The sequence below is a fragment of the Falco biarmicus genome, chromosome 6 (assembly GCF_023638135.1).
Source record: "Falco biarmicus isolate bFalBia1 chromosome 6, bFalBia1.pri, whole genome shotgun sequence".
Taxonomy (NCBI): Eukaryota; Metazoa; Chordata; class Aves; order Falconiformes; family Falconidae; genus Falco; species Falco biarmicus.
In genome coordinates, this window is record NC_079293.1 from 38,254,240 (window position 1) to 38,273,080 (window position 18,841).

The 18,841-nt window shown below is 36.7% G+C and overlaps 1 protein-coding gene across 23 annotated transcripts in view; it reads right to left on the minus strand.

The window, feature by feature from the left end:
• AFDN (afadin, adherens junction formation factor) overlaps positions 1 to 18,841 on the minus strand; it is a 132,081-nt gene that overhangs the window by 28,288 nt on the left and 84,952 nt on the right. For all 23 annotated transcript variants that reach the window (XR_008822517.1, XM_056342921.1, XM_056342915.1 and 20 more), the window contains 2 exons: positions 18,567 to 18,670; positions 15,918 to 16,004 (listed from right to left, as the gene is read on the minus strand). Coding sequence is in view for 22 of the 23 variants with exons in the window: in XM_056342921.1 (XP_056198896.1) it covers positions 15,918 to 16,004; positions 18,567 to 18,670 (191 nt within the window). In the remaining variant the exon portion in view is untranslated. The remainder of the gene's footprint in view (positions 1 to 15,917; positions 16,005 to 18,566; positions 18,671 to 18,841) is intronic.

The following is an 18,841-nucleotide window of genomic DNA, read 5'->3' on the forward strand; positions in this document are numbered from 1 at the left end:
CAACAGAACTAAAACTATTTCCCTACGAACAGACAGAGCAATGACATGTGTGGATCAGTAATAATACGTGAAACATTACTTTCATTTAACTTTATCTCTAAAGCGGTTAGTCTGAACAGAAGGAACACAACTGTAGAGAGGTTAGATGACTGTGGAAGGCAAGAATGTAGTAAGCATAGAAAAGATGGTTTTTGCCCCCCGCCCAAGATTAACATACCAGAACCTACCACACATTTTCTCAAATATACAGAGCCAACTACAAAACGCCAAAAGCTTTTCCAAATATTTTTTCAAAAAATAATGCAGTAAATTCTAGATTAAAAAAAGCCTCATCCACAGTAGTAAACTCTCTAGTGCTATCAACTTACCTGTTTTCTTTCATACTTGAACTGACTTTTCCCCATAATCTTTGCAGAAAGTGAAGTGATAGTACTTCTCTTGTGGACAAAATTTGGAAATCCTTTCCCTTAAGTAATAATTTAAGGAAAATTTTGAAATTGTGTAACTGGAAAAAACCCAAACCTACTACTGCTGCTTCATTTCACCTGGGTGAAAATACTCCTGAACTGAACTGCATGAGCATAACACTCTACTCTGGAGACCCCATTTGTTTAGCTCTAAATGATATCTGTTGTTACAATGCATAGCCAAAAGTAGTTTTATAAGGAAGGTGTTAGCTGATTAGAATTAGATGAACAGCGAACTGTGGACTGAAGAAAGGGAACATGATAATTAAAAATTCTGATAACTCAAGTACATTAGACCTAAGCTTCAAAATGAGTAACACCTCCATTCTACGCTTTTACAACACAGTTAAATAATATGAAAGAACAACCCAGATCACAAAAAAGTGCATAAAGCACAGAGAACGAAATCTGGAGGCCAGCAGTGCAGCACTGTTCACACATTTCGGTATTTTTTAATGTTATATTAAATTAATTACAATGACATTAGCAATGCACTCATACAGTGTCAGAAAGATGCCCACCTGTCTGGTCCCATGCTGTCTTGCGCTCAGACCTGCGCAGGCACTACCGTGTCATGGCAGGTCCCATCACAGACCTGGCTGAAGACTAAACTGACTCCCACCCCCAGTCCCCCTCCTCCTAAAGAACAGCTTTGTTTTCAACCAAATCAGCTTCCTCCAACTCTTTACAGCACAGAGCGACGGTTCATAACCATACAGGGGAGGGGGCTTCTCGGAGGGGCCTGGATCAATAAAAGGGGGCTGACATTATTGTTAGGCTGTTGTGCCAGCTTTTGTCAGGTTACAGCAACCCTATTCCTGGCGCTAACAAATCCGCAATTGCCAGGGGCTGTGAATATGTAGGGCAAATATCAGGTAGGCTTTTCACATCAGACCCTGAACCAGGCTTTTCACTGCTACAAACCCAAAAGCAGTCTTTGAGAAGGAAAATAAGAACACTCACCCATTTTTAGAGCACATCTGTGAACTTCCAACAGGAAATTCTTCTTTTTAATAAGCAATAAAAAAAAAAAAATATGCCAAGGGAGTTTGACCTAACAGAGTATTTCAGTTTAAACACTGCCCAAGTAATTCCCAAGTAGGCTAAAACAGCGTGACATAAAATAATCAGTTTCTCTGCTGCACTTGGACTTCACTATTTGGTGAATAATGTGATTTTTAACCCAACAATTTAAACTGTTTTGAATTCCTAAATCCTACTATAGGTCACCTACTGACTTGTCAAGCAGCTCTGAGCAGCGCCCACACAGCAACAGTATTCTAGTGGAAACAGAGTCCCAAAACGATCGCAAAACCAAAAAAACCCACAAAACCCCACATATGCAGATTCCCACACAGAGGAGCAAACTAGACAGTGGGAAAAAAATCTGTGTCTTAAGCTTCTGATAGCTTTGCATGGCAAGTGCACCCAAAGGACACTTCCCAGCTCTGCCAAGGCCCACCCATTCCCTTCTAAACATAAAAAAATACAAATCATCCGAACTTCAGCAAGGGATGGAGATGAAACAGCATATCTAGAACTGAAGCAAATGCATGCTGTTAAAAAATAACAACACACAAAAAATAACTGATGTAATTACACAATAGGATAAAAATGTCCCACTTCCCCCCCCCCCAAGGAAGTTTAATTAGGTCTGAGTGAAAACATGGAAAGATTCTTGAAAATTATCTTCTCCATGCTTAGACTTACTCATTTCTAAGATGGATGAAGCCAACACACATGGGAAACTGAGGAAAACAATGAGCTCCAGTAACCAGAATGAAGTCATGCATTTGTATGAGATGCAATACCTGTATAAAGTTTTCTAATCATCTTAAAGTAGTTTAGTGCTTTAAAACAGCGCAAGGTGAAAGATGTTAACATACTGCACTTGCAAGTCTGGCATGCCCTTGATTTCTCAGAGTATGAAAATAATTAATCCTAAATTTACTATGACTTATGGGTTGTTGCTGGAATTCTATGACAATGGGAAACTTTCACATTTAGATGGAATTTTAATATATCTTCTAATCCTACTTGGGAGGTAAAGGCAAGCACAGGACAGTTCTGCATACAGGAATCTACTTAGAATGGCAACTCAGGTCTTTATCCTAAATCTAAATGAAGAAAAAGAACGTATGGGAAATATTTAAGTGACCACACTACCTTGTAAAAAGTAAATAAACAATAAGTCCTCATTGAGAGCAAGAACAAAGGGAGCTACAAGTCAAGAGGGTAAGCAAAAACCTGAGGTATGAAATACTACCAATAAATCCAGCAATTAAAACTCAACAGAAGTTCTATTTGCCTTAGATCTGGCTTTACTGCATCTGTGCGGCCCACATACACTGTGTAACAATATTTAAAGTGGGACAGGATAAAGATAGGTAATCTTTCAGAAAAGAGGACTACCTTTATTTTTGTCATAGTAGCCTAGTTTTAAATAGTTCTTATCACAGAACATCAACACATTCAGAAAAATCTTACAAGACAGACTCTAAAATTACAACCTGAGGACATAAATAAAACACACAGAAGCTTGTTAAGTTTATTACACATTTGGATGATGATGACTGCTGGGAGTTTCACATAAATGCTGTTTGTAGGACACGGGTTACATAGTCCATACAAATCTAACTCATCACTTGAAATTAAATGAAAACTTCAAATTATTGAAGTGGTACTAATTAGGCCCTAGGTTTATTGTAAGCATTGTTCAACTATGTTTAGCTATGTTCCAATCTGTCTAATCCACAGAAAGAAAACTTAAGTATAACAAGAGTTTCTTATTTTTCTGATGGTTTGTAGTTGAATTGACATGGGACCCTCTCAAATAACCGAGGAGACCCTACACACAAGCTGCCATTGAATTTTTTTCATCTGAAGTATATGCATGTAATAAATATTGCAATTCAACTCCCAAACACCGTAAAATACATTGATATTCTAATTCAACACCAGAACACTATGAACTCATCAGAAAAAAACATTAACATACCCCCTAAATCAATTCTTTTCAAAGCAAAACACTCTGATCTGTTTGAAGAAAAAAACCCCTAAAATTGCAGGTTATATTCCCAAACCACAAAACAACATGCATAAATACTAAACTAGCAGAGGATTTAATGAACAAGTAAATAGTAGCTTTTAGTTCTTTTGAAAAAAACCTCTCTGTTTTGGAGATTAATGAATTCAGACAGACTGGAGCCAGCAAAAAAAGGGTTAACATTAAAATCTCACCTGAGATACAACTTTTAAAATTTATTACATATATAATATAAATAGTATTGGTATATACCGACATGTATGTCTTTATATATACACATACATACATATTCTTCTCTAGTAATTAAAAAAAGTACTTGTTATGTACTTATATTTGGAAAATTAAGGAGTAACAAAAACTCTGTAAACTTTCATTTATATGTGTCTTCTAATTAAGCAGTAGGAGAACTGGAAAACTTCAGTTAGTATCCCAGGACATATCACCCAATATAAAAGAATTTGGTAAATAATAAATTATCTAAACAAACTAATTGTCTCAATTACTTCCTGTAGGGCCTGAAAGACCAGAAAAGTTCTGAAAACTCATGCAAGTCTGGCAATCTATAGAAGTTAAAAGAGCAAATTTTGGCACCTCCACTCTGTACAACTTCAGTCTCTGGAATGCTGGTATAATATACTTATGAACCTGGAAGGTGAATAAAATAAGACACCCCCCCCATATATTAGGTTTGTTTACAGGATTTCCACTCTTCAAGTCACACAGACTGCAACCTTAAAAAAATCTGGAAGTTTGCTGGGAGCAGAAGAATGGAAGGAAAACAAAGTTGATATAACAGAGGCAAATCAATCACGCATTTAATGTGTCAAAAGGAAAAAAAACCACAAAAATATGCTCAGCTGACTAAGATTTATGGCAGACAAAGGTACACAAAGATTTCATACCTGACGTTTAAATGGGTATTTGCCCCTTTTAAGCCTGGTAGTATTCTCTGCTTGAGTACAAAGATTCTACAATGTTAAAAGTTGTCAAAGGACTGAGTTGGATAATGTGACCTAACCTCAGCTTTTGAGACAGCCTAACAAGAAACAAGTGATCTTCCATCACATCTGCTTATCATCTGGGCCATCTATCAAGCAACACATCAGAGTACAGTAGTCCATACTTGTTTTCACAATTAGAGTTATTTCACAAGCCCCTCCTTGCTCTAACAGGATTGTGCCCAAAACACAGCATTTGTTTAAAAGATTACTATGAGAACTACAGAAATAGAAGAGGCAGCATTAAAAAAAAAAAACCCTGCAGATAGTTCTATGGAGTAATCAGACCAACAAAGAAAAGAATGAGATGAACTACAGTGATCTGAAAAAAGAAACAGCTGCTTCTAGAAGAATGTAAAATTTAGGCTGTCCAAGACTACAGTACTAATGAATTCATAAAAGTGACGGAATTAAAGGAAGTATTTGAGGAGAACAGATTTTATTGCTAGTGTTGTTATGTCACAAGATGAGTTTTATAAGACTTCCTTGTCAGTAACAAACACAGGAAACTTTGGCTCACACACGTTACATCAGTCATATAATTGGAACATGCTATATAGTGCAACTGTATATAAAGCAGCATACAGTCTTCCTAATGGCAGCGTCACAGCCAGCCCACGAGCTGGTGACTCAGTCACTATGGAAGCATTAAAAGCAGGCAGATGAAATCCCATCTGGTATTTGCCAGGACAAGCAGCCATAATGGCATGGTGGAAACAACAGGCAGCTTCTTCCAGTAAGCATCAACACGCAGTTGGGTTCACAGGGTAGCCACCCATGCCATGCCACGTGGGGACCTGCCACCAGCAGCATGATGGGCTGGAGGTGCTGACACCCCATGCAGCCCCACCAGTACCCCAATCTACAGGTATCAGAGTGGGAATGAAGGTCCACATCTGTTGACGAGGTGATATCTTCTCAGCAGTTAAGCTACTCCCGTCCTCAAACATCGTGCCCCCCAAATAGCTTAGGTGGATGTGCTGGTTTTGGCTGGGACAGAGTTAATTTTCTTCATAGTAGCTAGTATGGGGCTGTGTTTTAGATTTGCGCTACAAACAGCCTTGATAATGCAGAGATGCTTTTGCTGCTGCTGGGCAGTGCTACACAAAGTCAAGGACTTTTCTGCTTCACACGCCACCCTACCAGCAAGTAGGCTGGGGGGTGGGTGGGTAGGCACAAGAAGGTGGGAGGGGACACAGCTGGGACAGCTGACCCCAACTGACCTCAGGGATATCCTGTACCAAACGATGTCACGCTCAGCATATAAAGCTGGGGAAGAAGGAAGGAGAGGACATCTGGAGTGATGGTATTAAGATGATAGAGCCCTTTTTCCTGGAGATGGCTGAACCCTGCCTGCTGATAAGAAGGGATGAATTCATTCCTTATTTTGCTTTGCTTGGGTGGGCAGCTTTTGCTTTACCCATTAAACTGCCTTTACCTCAACTCACGCGTTTTCTCACTTTCACCCTTCCGATTCTCTCCCCCATCCCATCAGGGGGGAGTGAGCGAGGGCTGGCTGGTGCCTAGTTGCTGGCCAGGATAAAAACACAACAGTGGATCACAAACTAGCTGCACTTTCTGCAAGGCTAGTAATATTCTTGCAGTTTAGTAGATCTATAGGATGACCTAGTTATTTCAGTACATACAACTAGAATTAAAACTCTGAAAACTACTAAAAAACCACTTCTCCAGTTGTTAGGAATGACAGCAGAATAGTAGTATTAAGTAATTAAGGAAAAACTATGGATGTGCAAAACGTATCTGCTGGTACGGCACCTAACCAAACCGGTAATGCTCCAGACAATTAACAATAAGGTCTTGTCGTTACTTGTTCTAAACCGTCATTTGCCCATACCTGTTTTGCTTCACATACTTTATCACTCCAATAAAACCGGAGCGATGAACAGCTTCCAGTAAAAACTAGTAGAAGCACATCTGATTAAAGAAAAAAACACACTTCAATAACAATTTTTTTAAAAATACTATGCGTATTAAAAACTACTATTATTTACACAAAAAGCAAGGAACTCTAAACCTTTCAATACTGATTTGAAGATTTCTGTCTTAAATACACAAGTATTTAAATGGTTTCAAGCTCCACATAAATGGTAATATGAAAAAATAGTCCTGAAGTGAAGATATCTTCACTTTGCAATTATTGTTGAACTGAATCCACAAAAAAAAGTGTCATTCACTTACTAACCTTTTCAAAGTAATATTCCAATTTAAGTGGCTTCAGATAACAAGGTTACATGTCAAAATACTCCCAATAGTTCACATACACCATTGGAGATTTTTAAAAAATAAATAATTTCCAAGACTTTTAAAATATGTGCATAAATATGCAAAATCCAAGAACGTTTTCATTTTAATAATGTAGATAAAAAATATATGTGTACGTATATACATACACAAATATGCCTAGCTGAAATATTAGGACTCGGTATCTCATAACATTTCAAGGATGACACTGTTTCCCCAAGTTGGTCTATTTTGTTAAGCTCCCGTTGTATTTTATAGAAATGAAGCAGTTTGAAAAACAGAATGAATCCCTGCAGCTAAAATGTTTCCAAAGAAAACAGGACAGAAATGTAGCTACCAAGCCTGACACCAGCCATCAAGCCTGAAATCTTTTATCTGCCTATACTCAGAGTAGATCTTACTGATTTTTATCAAGGCTAATTCTCTGATTCCAGACTCTTACGTTTACATAGAAGATCTCTGTAAGTTTTTTATAAACATCCTTGAAGGCAAGTTTATGCAACAGAATCAAATCTCAGTCTGACCTCCCTGGCAAGTAATTAGTCTAGAAGCATTTAAATAACCCAAGCTTATAAGCATTTTGAAGAATACCAGTTTACTAAACTATGCAGCCAGTTTACAGACGTACTCTCTAGGAGGCAAAAGCAGAGGTTTCTGATCACCTAAACACTCACATTCCCTAAAGCATCATGCATTTTGTAGGTTGTACCTGTATGAGTACGTGTTTATCTACTTTATATACTGAATATACTATGCCTACAACATCTGAGTCATGTCATACCCTGACTTAAAAAGAACTTTAAAATTGATCCATGGTCCACATATGTAAACTTCTGCTGTCCACTCTCAAACTCTCCTCCAGGAGGAAGGGGGCAGGCACAACACCAAACATTTCTGGAGCTGTACAAACTACAGTCACAAGTGGGCAAAATATTTCCAGTTAAACAAAAAAAGGCAGTGGAGATTCAAACTTTGGTGACAATCAACATTATTCACAGGTAAAGAAACATCAAGCAATTAACATCCATGAACTCTGTTGCAGCTTTAAGTTGCACCGGGTGGGAAAACAGGTTAAAAATCGGTGTCTTACTCTTAAAGAAAGCAATGCAAGACTGCAAGCAGTACAACATCGTGGGACTCTGAAGCATCTGACAACCTAGAAACTTTATACGCAGTGTATCCAGAGGTTTTATTTACAAGTAGCCTCAGAGGACTAAAGGACTGAAGAGTTTTGTTGTTCTCATTAATGGAATAAGGGTTACTTGTTACTTTTTTTATACAAGAACGTTTGCAATCAATTGACTTGCACACAAAGCACGCAAGTGAATATACCCTCTCTCTTCCTAAAGCATGCTCTTGCCAGGAGATAAGACCAAAAAAGCCAGGATGTTCTGCAACAAACTTCCTGAAACGGCATTAATAAAATATGAAGTAGTCTTGTGCATATGTAGTCTTTTTTTCAAAAAAAATAAAAGACCAACAACCCCCTCAACAAAAACAACGAAGAAACAAATGAACAAAACCAAACCAAATAAATTATGGTATTCAGAAACCTTACTAAGGCAATTGCATAAACATGGCAAGCAGGCTTGCTGACACAAATACATGCAGTGTCTTCTGCGCTAGACAGAAGTACATTAATTTGTAACAGCATGATTTCTCTCACACTCTGGAAACTGAGTGCTTCTACAAGATGCCTTCTTTGATGAGAACCAAAGCAACTAAATGAGCCAGCTAAAACAACCGGCAAAAAGTCTCATTCTGAGACCGGAATCAAGTATGCAGCAGTTCCTACCTAATTGTACTTTATTCTTATTCTCATGAAACAGGAAAATTGGTAAGTAATGGGAAATGTTTAATATATGACATTCATAAAAGACTAGGCAAATTTCTAAACCTTTCTGAAAAGGAAATATCTTTCATTATTATAAATGCTGTGACTTAATATCCATATGACATTCTACAGATGCATAAAAGCACTCTTAATTTTTAACAAAAGAAATTAAATACATGGGCCTGTTTGATTCCATTTCACTTTTGTTTCAAAGGAAACAACTTTTGTTGAGCTCAAGGAAAATACATTGCTTGAGCTCTATTTCCCCAAACAAGGGTTAACTTTTAAATGTATGGTTGCTGCAAATACTCTATGAGCAGTGACAGACTAAGGGCTATTTAGAGTGAAGTACAAATCTACAAGTCGTATGGCAGATTCTGTTGTGCTCTTCCCTGTTAAGACAACTCTGAACTAATGCCTCAGCTTAATTAGGTCTGTGGATAGGACTTCACAGGCAAGACATACTGGGCAATCTATTTTAGACAAAACACCACCCTGTATTTCTGCGCTTCTTCAAAGAAATGGCTCTTGGTTCTGCAACTAAGGACAAATTACAGCTGAAAAAACCCCACAGCACAACCTTCCACATAATGCTGCTCTGCAGTTTCAGATGGATCAACTTAATCCAGTATTGATGCATAGACTATCACGTAATATTAAGCACCTAAATTTCTACTCCAACTGAGAGTATTATTCATACAGGAGAAAGTCTACACAGACTAACTTCTGAAAGTCTTTTTCATTAATAGGAGTAAAAAATGTAAAAAATTAACACACTCTTTTAACATGTATCTAAACAGAATTTTGGAAGCTACTTGAATGCCAGAATTAAATGAAGTCTGGTAGAGGAATTCTAGCTAAAGCATATGTGCACTATAACTTTTGCAGGCTTGCTAGCAAGGACCTGCATACAGAAGGTATTAGTGCAAAAAGGAACAGGCACATGAATTTTAAAACCTGCTTTGCTCCAAGAAGGCATTAAATACAAGTGCCTGGGTGACCCATTTGCAGTATCAATCTAAATACAAGCGAATAAAAAACCCAAACACGCTCTACTTGCACAGAGCTGTGGTCTCACAGCTAGTGAGAAGAAAAACCATGCTGTGTTGGCACAAGCTTTAGTTTTTACACAGCATATGAAAGCATTAGCAAAATTTTATAGAGCATCTACAGGGTACCAAATTTAACCAAAACTCCTGCTGGAAGTTATGAATCAACGAGAAACAGGCAAATTGCTAACATGTAACTACTTCACTGTTCATGATTAAGATTAACTGGCAAATTACATATTATCTTATACCTGTGAGACTAAGACAATTGTGCTGGAAAAGACAATTAAATACTGTATTTTTACTTTAAGTTCCTCCTAAGAACCCTGTTAGGCAATATCAGTAGCTCAGACTGCTGATGGGAATTAGTATCAAACATTAAAAAAACAAATCAACAACTAAATCTTCTCAAACGTTTCAACTAATTCATGCAGAGAGGAAAGGGCAAAAATTTGCCTTGAATACTTAGAAAGCACAGTCACAAGAAGACTTCAGATACTAAAGGATCTGAAATCTTAAGAAACCTTAAGACCGGGAGCACAAATAAAAAGCTAAGAAACAGTTAAAAAAAAAATATCCCACCAACAGTCTATATTTGCAAATGCAGAGTAGAGAGAATCAAATTTTTACATCATGTTATCGGTATTATTAACTATAAACTCAATTTTCAATTTTCTGGGTAAAAATAAGACTTTTAAGTGAATGTTTAAGCCTGTTCCTTCTACACAGATCACCTCCAAGATAGTGTAGAACAAACTTTCAGAAAAATTTCACATTGAAATTGATATCCCTGATAGTCTTAAACCCTCCTTAAATTCAACATTTTAAATTGACTGTCAAATGTAAAATCACAAGCAACAGTTTAGAAAATAAAGCAACTTAGAATGGTTTAATTAAACCTTAAGAACAAACAAGGCTGCCAAATAATACAAATGATTTATGCTTAAAAATTCCACGCATTTGTTTTCAGAAACGTAAGCCCCATCCCCAGAATATTAACTGTCACATTCAGTGTTTGAAATGCTTCTATTAAAAAAGAAATACCTTATCACCATTTCTTCCTATTTAAGCAATCACTATGCAAATATATAATCTGACCATCTGTTAAAAAACTCTAGAAAATACACTCTGATTTATGTGCCAGTAGGGGCGTATACATATGTATTTTAAGGTGCTTATATATATTTTAAGGTAACTTTTTTCTGTTACACTGATGACAGATGACTGAGCAAGAAGCAGAAGTGTGTCATACCTTAAAGAATTAAATCATAACATACTAATGAATACAACCAGCATATCAGGATATCAACAAAACCTGCTCTATTGTTCTTGCAGAACACGGGAGTCCTTTCCTTTTTGCAGTAGCAATCTAAACAGAATTTAAATGCCTCTGTGAAGGTGTTGAACGTGTAAGATATCCTAACTGCAATGTATCTGCATGATCTTTTCAGAAGGGTCTACAGAGTATGAAAAATCTTATATATACTGTTTGGGATGTCAATTTAATTATTCTACTAAGACTTTATAAGAGGAAAACAGATTTTTAGAGGAACCTGGATAAAAGCCAACTAATATGACAAGTAAACAGATCACAGGTCATGCTATTCATGCTCTGCCACAGTAAAACAGTAGTTATTACACCTGAAACTTTAAATATTAATAGTCACTTCCACAAATTTGAGAAGTGCATATGAAGAACAAGCTAAAAAATTAGTTTTTTCTTTCTAGATTTTAGAAAGTTAGGTACTAACATCTGACTATATTTAACTGCATGCTGTATTACATTGTTGCTACACGAAGAAATGACTACTGGCAGGTTTAAACAAGCAAGAGAGCAGGAAAAAGTACAGGGATAGTATTTAAAACTTCAGAGAAAAACAGTCCCAACAGAAACCTGAACAGACTTACCATGGATTCTGTTCTTCCAACAACAGAAAACCACATTTTGATCTCCGGGACTACAGATCCTTGAAAGAAAAAAAACAATTCTCCACTTCTCTTCCAGCCCTCAACAGCAACCACCGCTCTAGTCTGCTGGATTTTCCAAGATACCCATCAAGATAACTCGGAGCTGGATGCTATGACACAGTGTAGCGTTTATCAACACCAGCTATAGCCAATACAATATTCAGACTCTTACGTAATCAGTTATGCTGTTCTGACTTCCATTTACTTTAGAGGCTTTATCCAACTTCGAGAGCTGCTAGAAAAAACAAAAAGGGAGCCCTCTTGTACAAAAGAAAAAAACCCTCCAAATTAAACAGGAAGTAATGTGCTGGCCCACAGATGGCTAAGAAGTCACATGCGAAAGCCCCCAAAAAGCAATATATTTTTAAAGTAAACTGTATGCACACGCTGCTTCCAAATCATCTGGATTTCATAAAAACTTAACCACAACGTGGTTGGGAGTCAGGCAGCTTTTAACATCAAAACATCTTTCAGGGTTAGAGCAACCAAAGTCTGCACACAACCTCAAAAAGCAATACTGTTCCCGATGCCCAACCACTCCTACCAACTGTATTTCCATATACCTATTACAAAAGCTACTGCCAATAAAGGTTCAGGAGTAACACTGAAAGAAAACATGCAACACCTACAAGAGGGCAGAACAAGTTACCTTTTTGAATCACATGTGAAGCTATAGAATTTAACTTTACATAAAAATCCCTGTAAAGTACTCTGTTTAAGAAATGCTGTTAGGTATTTTCCAAATTAAAAAAAAAAACCAACAAAACAAAACCAAAACAAACCCCAAACAAACACAACACTGTTTACAGTGCTCTGGCAGCTAACAGTTGTTTCACAACTAACTTGTTTTCCCTGATATCTATCCATATAGTGTACATGCTTACTACATCGTTGCTCAAAGGGGCTGTCCTGCCTCAGAAAACACCCTTACAGCAAAGTGAGGTGAACTAGGTGAGGCACAGCATTTCTGCTCTCTGCAGCACTCCTGGCAGGCCATTAAAACTTCTATTTCACAGCCACTCATAATTTATTTAAATAGAAGTAACGCACTTAAAACATTTCACCTGTCATTAGGTGGACAGAGGATCAAGTACAGGGTTCCCCAGGGACCTAACATTTTCATATACTCCTTGACTCACCTCCTTTGGTTTTATTTTGTTTTTACGTGAATGTCAATGTGTTTGCAATCACCTAGTATCACAAAATGAAACCATCTATCTTAAGAATAAGCAGGTGCACAGTATTTCAATGCAACTTGCATCACTTCTCTGCTTGTATAACCTCAGCTTCAACTCCAAGCATCTTTTCCTGATTGCAGCAGAGAAGGTGTGACAATCATTTGGTAATTAAGAACATTTGGTGTGGAAGGGGGTAAGGTATGGTTATCTAATTTTCTGATTAAAAACTTTAAATTGGCACAGCTTTTATTTATCTACAAAACCCTGCAAACTAATAAAAAAATCAAAGAATTATCAAATTATAAATCCATTAGATGTTTCCTCAGAGATGAGCACAGATTACTTCGAAAAGTCTACGCTTTTCGCAAATGGGTGGAAGGAAGAAAAGCTGTCAGTAGGAATTATTTTTTCTTTACAATCTATGAGAATCTGCCCAGTTTATCTATTTCTAGAATATTACCAAACTGCATTTTAACACACTTCACCCAAAGCCAGTGACAAGTATGAGGAGCCCATTAAGACTTAACAAGGCAGGCAGGTCAGGGCTGATATGCAAAGACATTTTCACAGTATGTTACTGAGAGCAACTATTTTGTCGTATCATAGAAAAAAACCCAACTTTTCCTAACCAAAGCTGAATAGATTCAGGGATGTCTTTCCCTGGTTGGAGCAGGGCCACCTGTTCACCAGCCGCTGCAATTTCTTTTATTACAGCACTTTTGAAGCACTCTAGAAACCAATAGTTCAATAAATGTAATTAGGTCAACAATCAAACTGGGATGCTGTGCATGGCAGCAGTAACTGTGTATTTCAGAAATTGAACATGAGCTTTCATTTCTCCAACTGTAAAGTACCTTCATACAAGCATTTGATAGCCAACCTTTTACTGTTAAAAAAGTTAGGAAATTCTAAATCTGTTCTCACACCTGCCCCTCCCTCTCATTTCAGATATTCTATCCATATCCAGTTCATGTTTAGAAAATTTTAACAAATAGTCCACTGAACTTCCTCCTCCATTTTCCTTAGCCAAGGGAAAAAAAAAAGAGAATTTTCATTTTTATGCTGGTAAAAGAAACATGACTTGAAACACGCTGGAAAAATTAGTAGTGAAAGTCAACAAGACAGGAACAGAAAGAAAAAAATCCACACATTATCGCTAGCTTCTTAGTCACGCTTACTCAATTCTCTAATCTGTTCTGCTTTGGCCACATTGAGAAAATTAATGCCTGTGTATTCCTCCTTACTGCATTGTTTTTTATGAAACCTATTAGAGGAAAAACAAGCCATTAATTACTTACAATAAGCAACTTTGAATCCCTTGAAATAACCTCTTGGAAATAATCCCGTTTAACTACTACATTTAAACACTTCCAATGCAAGATGATTATTTCTATCCAATGAACATTCTGCTGACTTCAAATTAAGCAAAAATTTCTATTCTACATACACTGACACTAAAATAAATATCTGCCTCTTGCTTATTTCAGATCGAGATTTAAGACAGAACTATTTTAAAACCAGAATTCCAATGTTGTGGTAGGCACACAGCAGCAAGATGAAATGCCTGAACCTGTGACTGTTTCTGCAACTGTGCCAAAATGAAGACTGCCACTTTCATTGCTGATTGTGTTAAAGAAATCATGAATTTGGTTAAGTAACTTGTAAAAAAACTTTCAAACCAAGCTTATACACTGACCAGTAGCACTGTTACATACTGCTAACAGAAGTTAAGAGTGTCAGTTGTTAAAACAATGTATAGAAGCCAGCCACCTCCAGTGAAAAGGGAAACTTCCTCCTCATTATATTCTGCTTCTCTCTACATGAGAAATCAGATTTCACAGTTTAAAGTAGGAAAAAAAAAATCACTTCACATTTTGAAATATTCAACAGAAATGCAGATGGCAGTCAGAAATCTGACAAATATTTTATCTGGTCAAAATCTAGTATTTGCTTCTCAAATTATTAGCCTACTCCACCAAAACAGAGAGCAAAATATTGAGTTACATTTTTCAGATCCTGAATTGTTTCCTCAGTAACTTCAGAGTGTCAGCAACATACACCTGACACCTGGTATTCCTTTACAGATGTCAGAAATAAATCTTAAAAGCTGGTACCATGCAAGATTACAGTTTTAAGAATGGACTATGAAATGAGCAAAGTTGATAGGGAAAAAAAAAAAAGCTCTGTTTAGAAGCAATTATTTATGTGAGGTAACTTAAAAGCAGTGAAACAACGTTTTCAGCCCATGCATTAAGTGCCAAGGAGGACTACAGTATGCTGAAGTTTCAGGTACTAGACACTGAAAAGACATTAGGAAAGACTTGTTCTATCTGTTGTACACCACATAATTACAACAAGGGTTTTTGGGTATTACCACTGCATAATTTATAACAAGCTTAAAACTCAAAGACTATGTGTGCTATGTGACCCAGTTAATAATGCAAAACCAACCAACTAGTGGAGTCTTCCATCTGGTGGCTGGAGTTGTATGTGCATTCTATACATTACTATCTAGTGCTACTAAGAGTAGCAAACACCCACAATTTTGGCAAGTTGGGGCAAGAGTTACACCCTCCTTCACCATGCTACTTAACACGCTGTAGCTCTCTACTATAAAGAAGCAAAACTGAAGTCACACATGCAGGATCTGTACACTGTGCAAAAGATAAGATGTCCTCACACCAGAAAGTATACAAACTTTCAACATATATAGCTGACTTATTTACTCATCAAATAAAAACCCCACACATTTTATTGTTTGTATTTCTTGCTTTTCTTTCCTAGGTACTTCTGCTACTTTTCAGCAGAAGTGCTAGATAAGCCTGTTTATTAATTCCATTAGATAATATGGCCAATTCTTGGTTCTGAAAAATTATTCGAATAAACCTACAGTAGAGATTTAAACTTAAATGCCATAGTAACTACATCTGTATTATGTTTCCTCTTGTATTGTTCACAACATTCACACACATTCCCCAGCCAGAAAAGAAGTATGATCAACATGATGTGCGCAACAAACTTAAGGGAAACAGATTCTGCCATTAACCTCTTCCACAGTAGACTGATTTAAAAAAAAGCTTTTTTCAGTAACACTTAAACAAATTGACTTCCGTACCTTGGCAGCAACAATGCTCAGGCCCATTCCATTTTGTTTTTTCAGTGTTACAGTGATAATCTCAGGTTCTTTCCTCAAAGGCTGAGCCTATCAAACAGGGAAGGGGAAGGAAGAAAAAAAGACAAGAGTTCACATTCACTGCCAGGCTAGGAAAATCACTGTGCAAAATAGTTCATCTACAATGAAAATTAAGTTGTTAATGCAGCAGAAGATCTCATCCTAAATAATATGTCTGGTACTCCATTTTAGAATGTAGAATCTCTAACATTTGATTAATATGGATTCACATTATCAAGTACTACACCCGTGTTACAAGTACTGCCAAAGCTTTGAAGTCTACCAATTGTTTCTCCTTCTCCAATTCAGTAAAGAGATTATTAATGATTCACAATTTGAAATGTAACAGGTCTTTGAAACTGTAGTAACTTTTAATGAAATCTGAAGTTCAGACTCAGTAGGCTGCTATCAGAAAGGTGAGGGTGATCTACAGAGTTCCTGTTTTTAGTGCTGCATCTAGAAGATAATTATGTGAGATATTAAAGGGCCAATTAATTTCAAAAGGTAGTGTTAAAGCCTTGAAAGGAAGTTCCAAAAAATTTCACATCTGAAAACTCTGTAACTCAAATACAGAACCTCATGTGTTCAATAATGTGTTTCTATCTTTCAACATTGCCAGTTCCATCTGCTCAAAAAGTTGCCAGTCTTCATTAGCTAAAGCATGCAAGTTAAAGTACCTTAGCTTGTATTCATATTAAAACATAACCACAAGTTCCACAAGACCCACGACAAATTAAAATGATAAAAGGAAATTCATTTTTAAAATATTAAAACTTTGTTATTAAGTTCAAGTATTAGAAAAGCAATTAGTTTTAAAGCTAGGAATATTCTAGCACTCCTGTGCCAAGGATGGCGGAAGAACAGAATCTGTTCCTACTCTATTTAACATTTTTACCATTGATTTAAATAGAAACATTATTAAACTAATTCAACAAAAAACACATACTGGAAAACGTAAGCCACTGGGGACATAACTTTGCCATTAGTCTATACTGAATTTCTCTCTTGGTCTAAGAATAAAACAAATTCTTCAGAAAAATCTGAGGACTGCCCAGCCTGGGCAATTCCCCAGGCTACCAACAGCAGCGGAACTGAATTGGGAGAATAGTTTTGACTTGGGGAGGGGGAAAAAAAAAAAAAAAAACAACAAACCAAAAAACATCACAGCTCTAAACTGGAACATTTACCTTGTATTTAAATTATGTAGACATGTTGCACCAAGAGGTGATTTGTGAAGTGGCATTTACAGCACTGCTCAGACACCTAAAGTCTTTTAGAACTCTCAGGCTCAGCACATTCAACTACCATACAAGCACCAAACAAAAGAATGATTAGATCAGATTATTTGAACAGTTTTACATGGTGTCCATTTCCATGGAAGAATGAAATAGTAGCATCCACTCACCCTCCATTTCTTTATCAAGCCTTTTAAAGGAAGAACTCTATTTTTAGTTTTTTCATACATAGTATGAGGAATAGGAAGTACCTAGTATAACTTCAGATGCTTTTTGCTTCCACTAGCTCTAAAACATGCCTTTCTTTAAAGCAACAAAAGGGAGGAAGAAGAACATGTCTCAAGAACGTCTGTTATATTTTCCGTAGTCAAATGCCCGTTTACCAAGATAACCAGCCTGCAGATCCTGGCTGATCAATTCAAGACTGAGCTCTGCTGTACCAGTCATACAGATTTAGGAGATGCTCTCTTCTGCAAATAAACATGTTCTTCAGGCCACTTGCAGCAAGACCGTGTAATGTCATATAACAAATGTTGGGTTCTGAACAGAGTAAATGAAGCTTTAAAGTCCCTCTGGATAGTGAGTGACAAGTATTTTTCATAGCAGGCCTTGGGAACATCATTCTAGTTTCATGCTGATCTTCCTGATTTCATTGAAATAATAATTATAAATATGAAGCTATTTCTGTTCAGTTGCTCTAAAAGTTATTTCACATAAAGCTACCATCTTTCCAAAACCAAGTTGTTCTGTAAACTTTGACATTCTTGGTTATTACATATTCAAAAAAAACCCCAAGCAAAACACCAAAAAACCAACAAAAAGACCCACTCAACACCAAAAAAACCCTTAAGGAAACCTACAACAGTAAAAACCCCACCCTCACACTGAAGTGAAATGCTTTGTTAGTAAGTATAATGCAAAGGAAAACTAAGTATTTTTTCCTAAACACCTAGCAGGGAAAAAAAAGTACCAGATTACAACTAAATACTAAACATTTAGTTGGTAACTGCTGGTTTATAAATAAAAGCACCCTGCAGCTCCATTCACATTACAAATCATTTACAGATACATGTCCATATATATTTTTGCCCATGTTTAAAAGGAATTTCTTCACTGTTTACCCTCAGGGTGGAAGAACATAACAGACAAAGCTTGCTTACCTGAGAATTCTATCATGCCACAGCCTAGAAAAAAAAAGACTTACAAAAATAGTTCTCTAAATTCACCAAACCACTGATGAACTTCATTTTTAATGACTAAACCTGTTCTTCCTAATAAGGATTAAAACTCATCACATAAAAAACGATGGCTTGCTGAGATAGCAGTTTTGACCCTTGGTCACTGAATCAATACTTACTAGCTCAGCATTCTCATGTGACAGGTGACTTTCATAGTCTGCACCTTCAAAGTATATTGTCCACGTGCCTGGCGACCGTGAATGAGGGGTTAATCTACAAAAACCTAAAAGAGAAAGTAACATCAACATAGTAATGGTATTTTCTCAAGACGTTAATTAAAATAAAATAGCATGCCACAAGGAAATACCAAATAGCAGTATTTATCTTTTTATTTCATTAGTATGTGGAATCTTGCATCTTAGATGCCATTATGCGCTTCACTGCTGTTTTATAG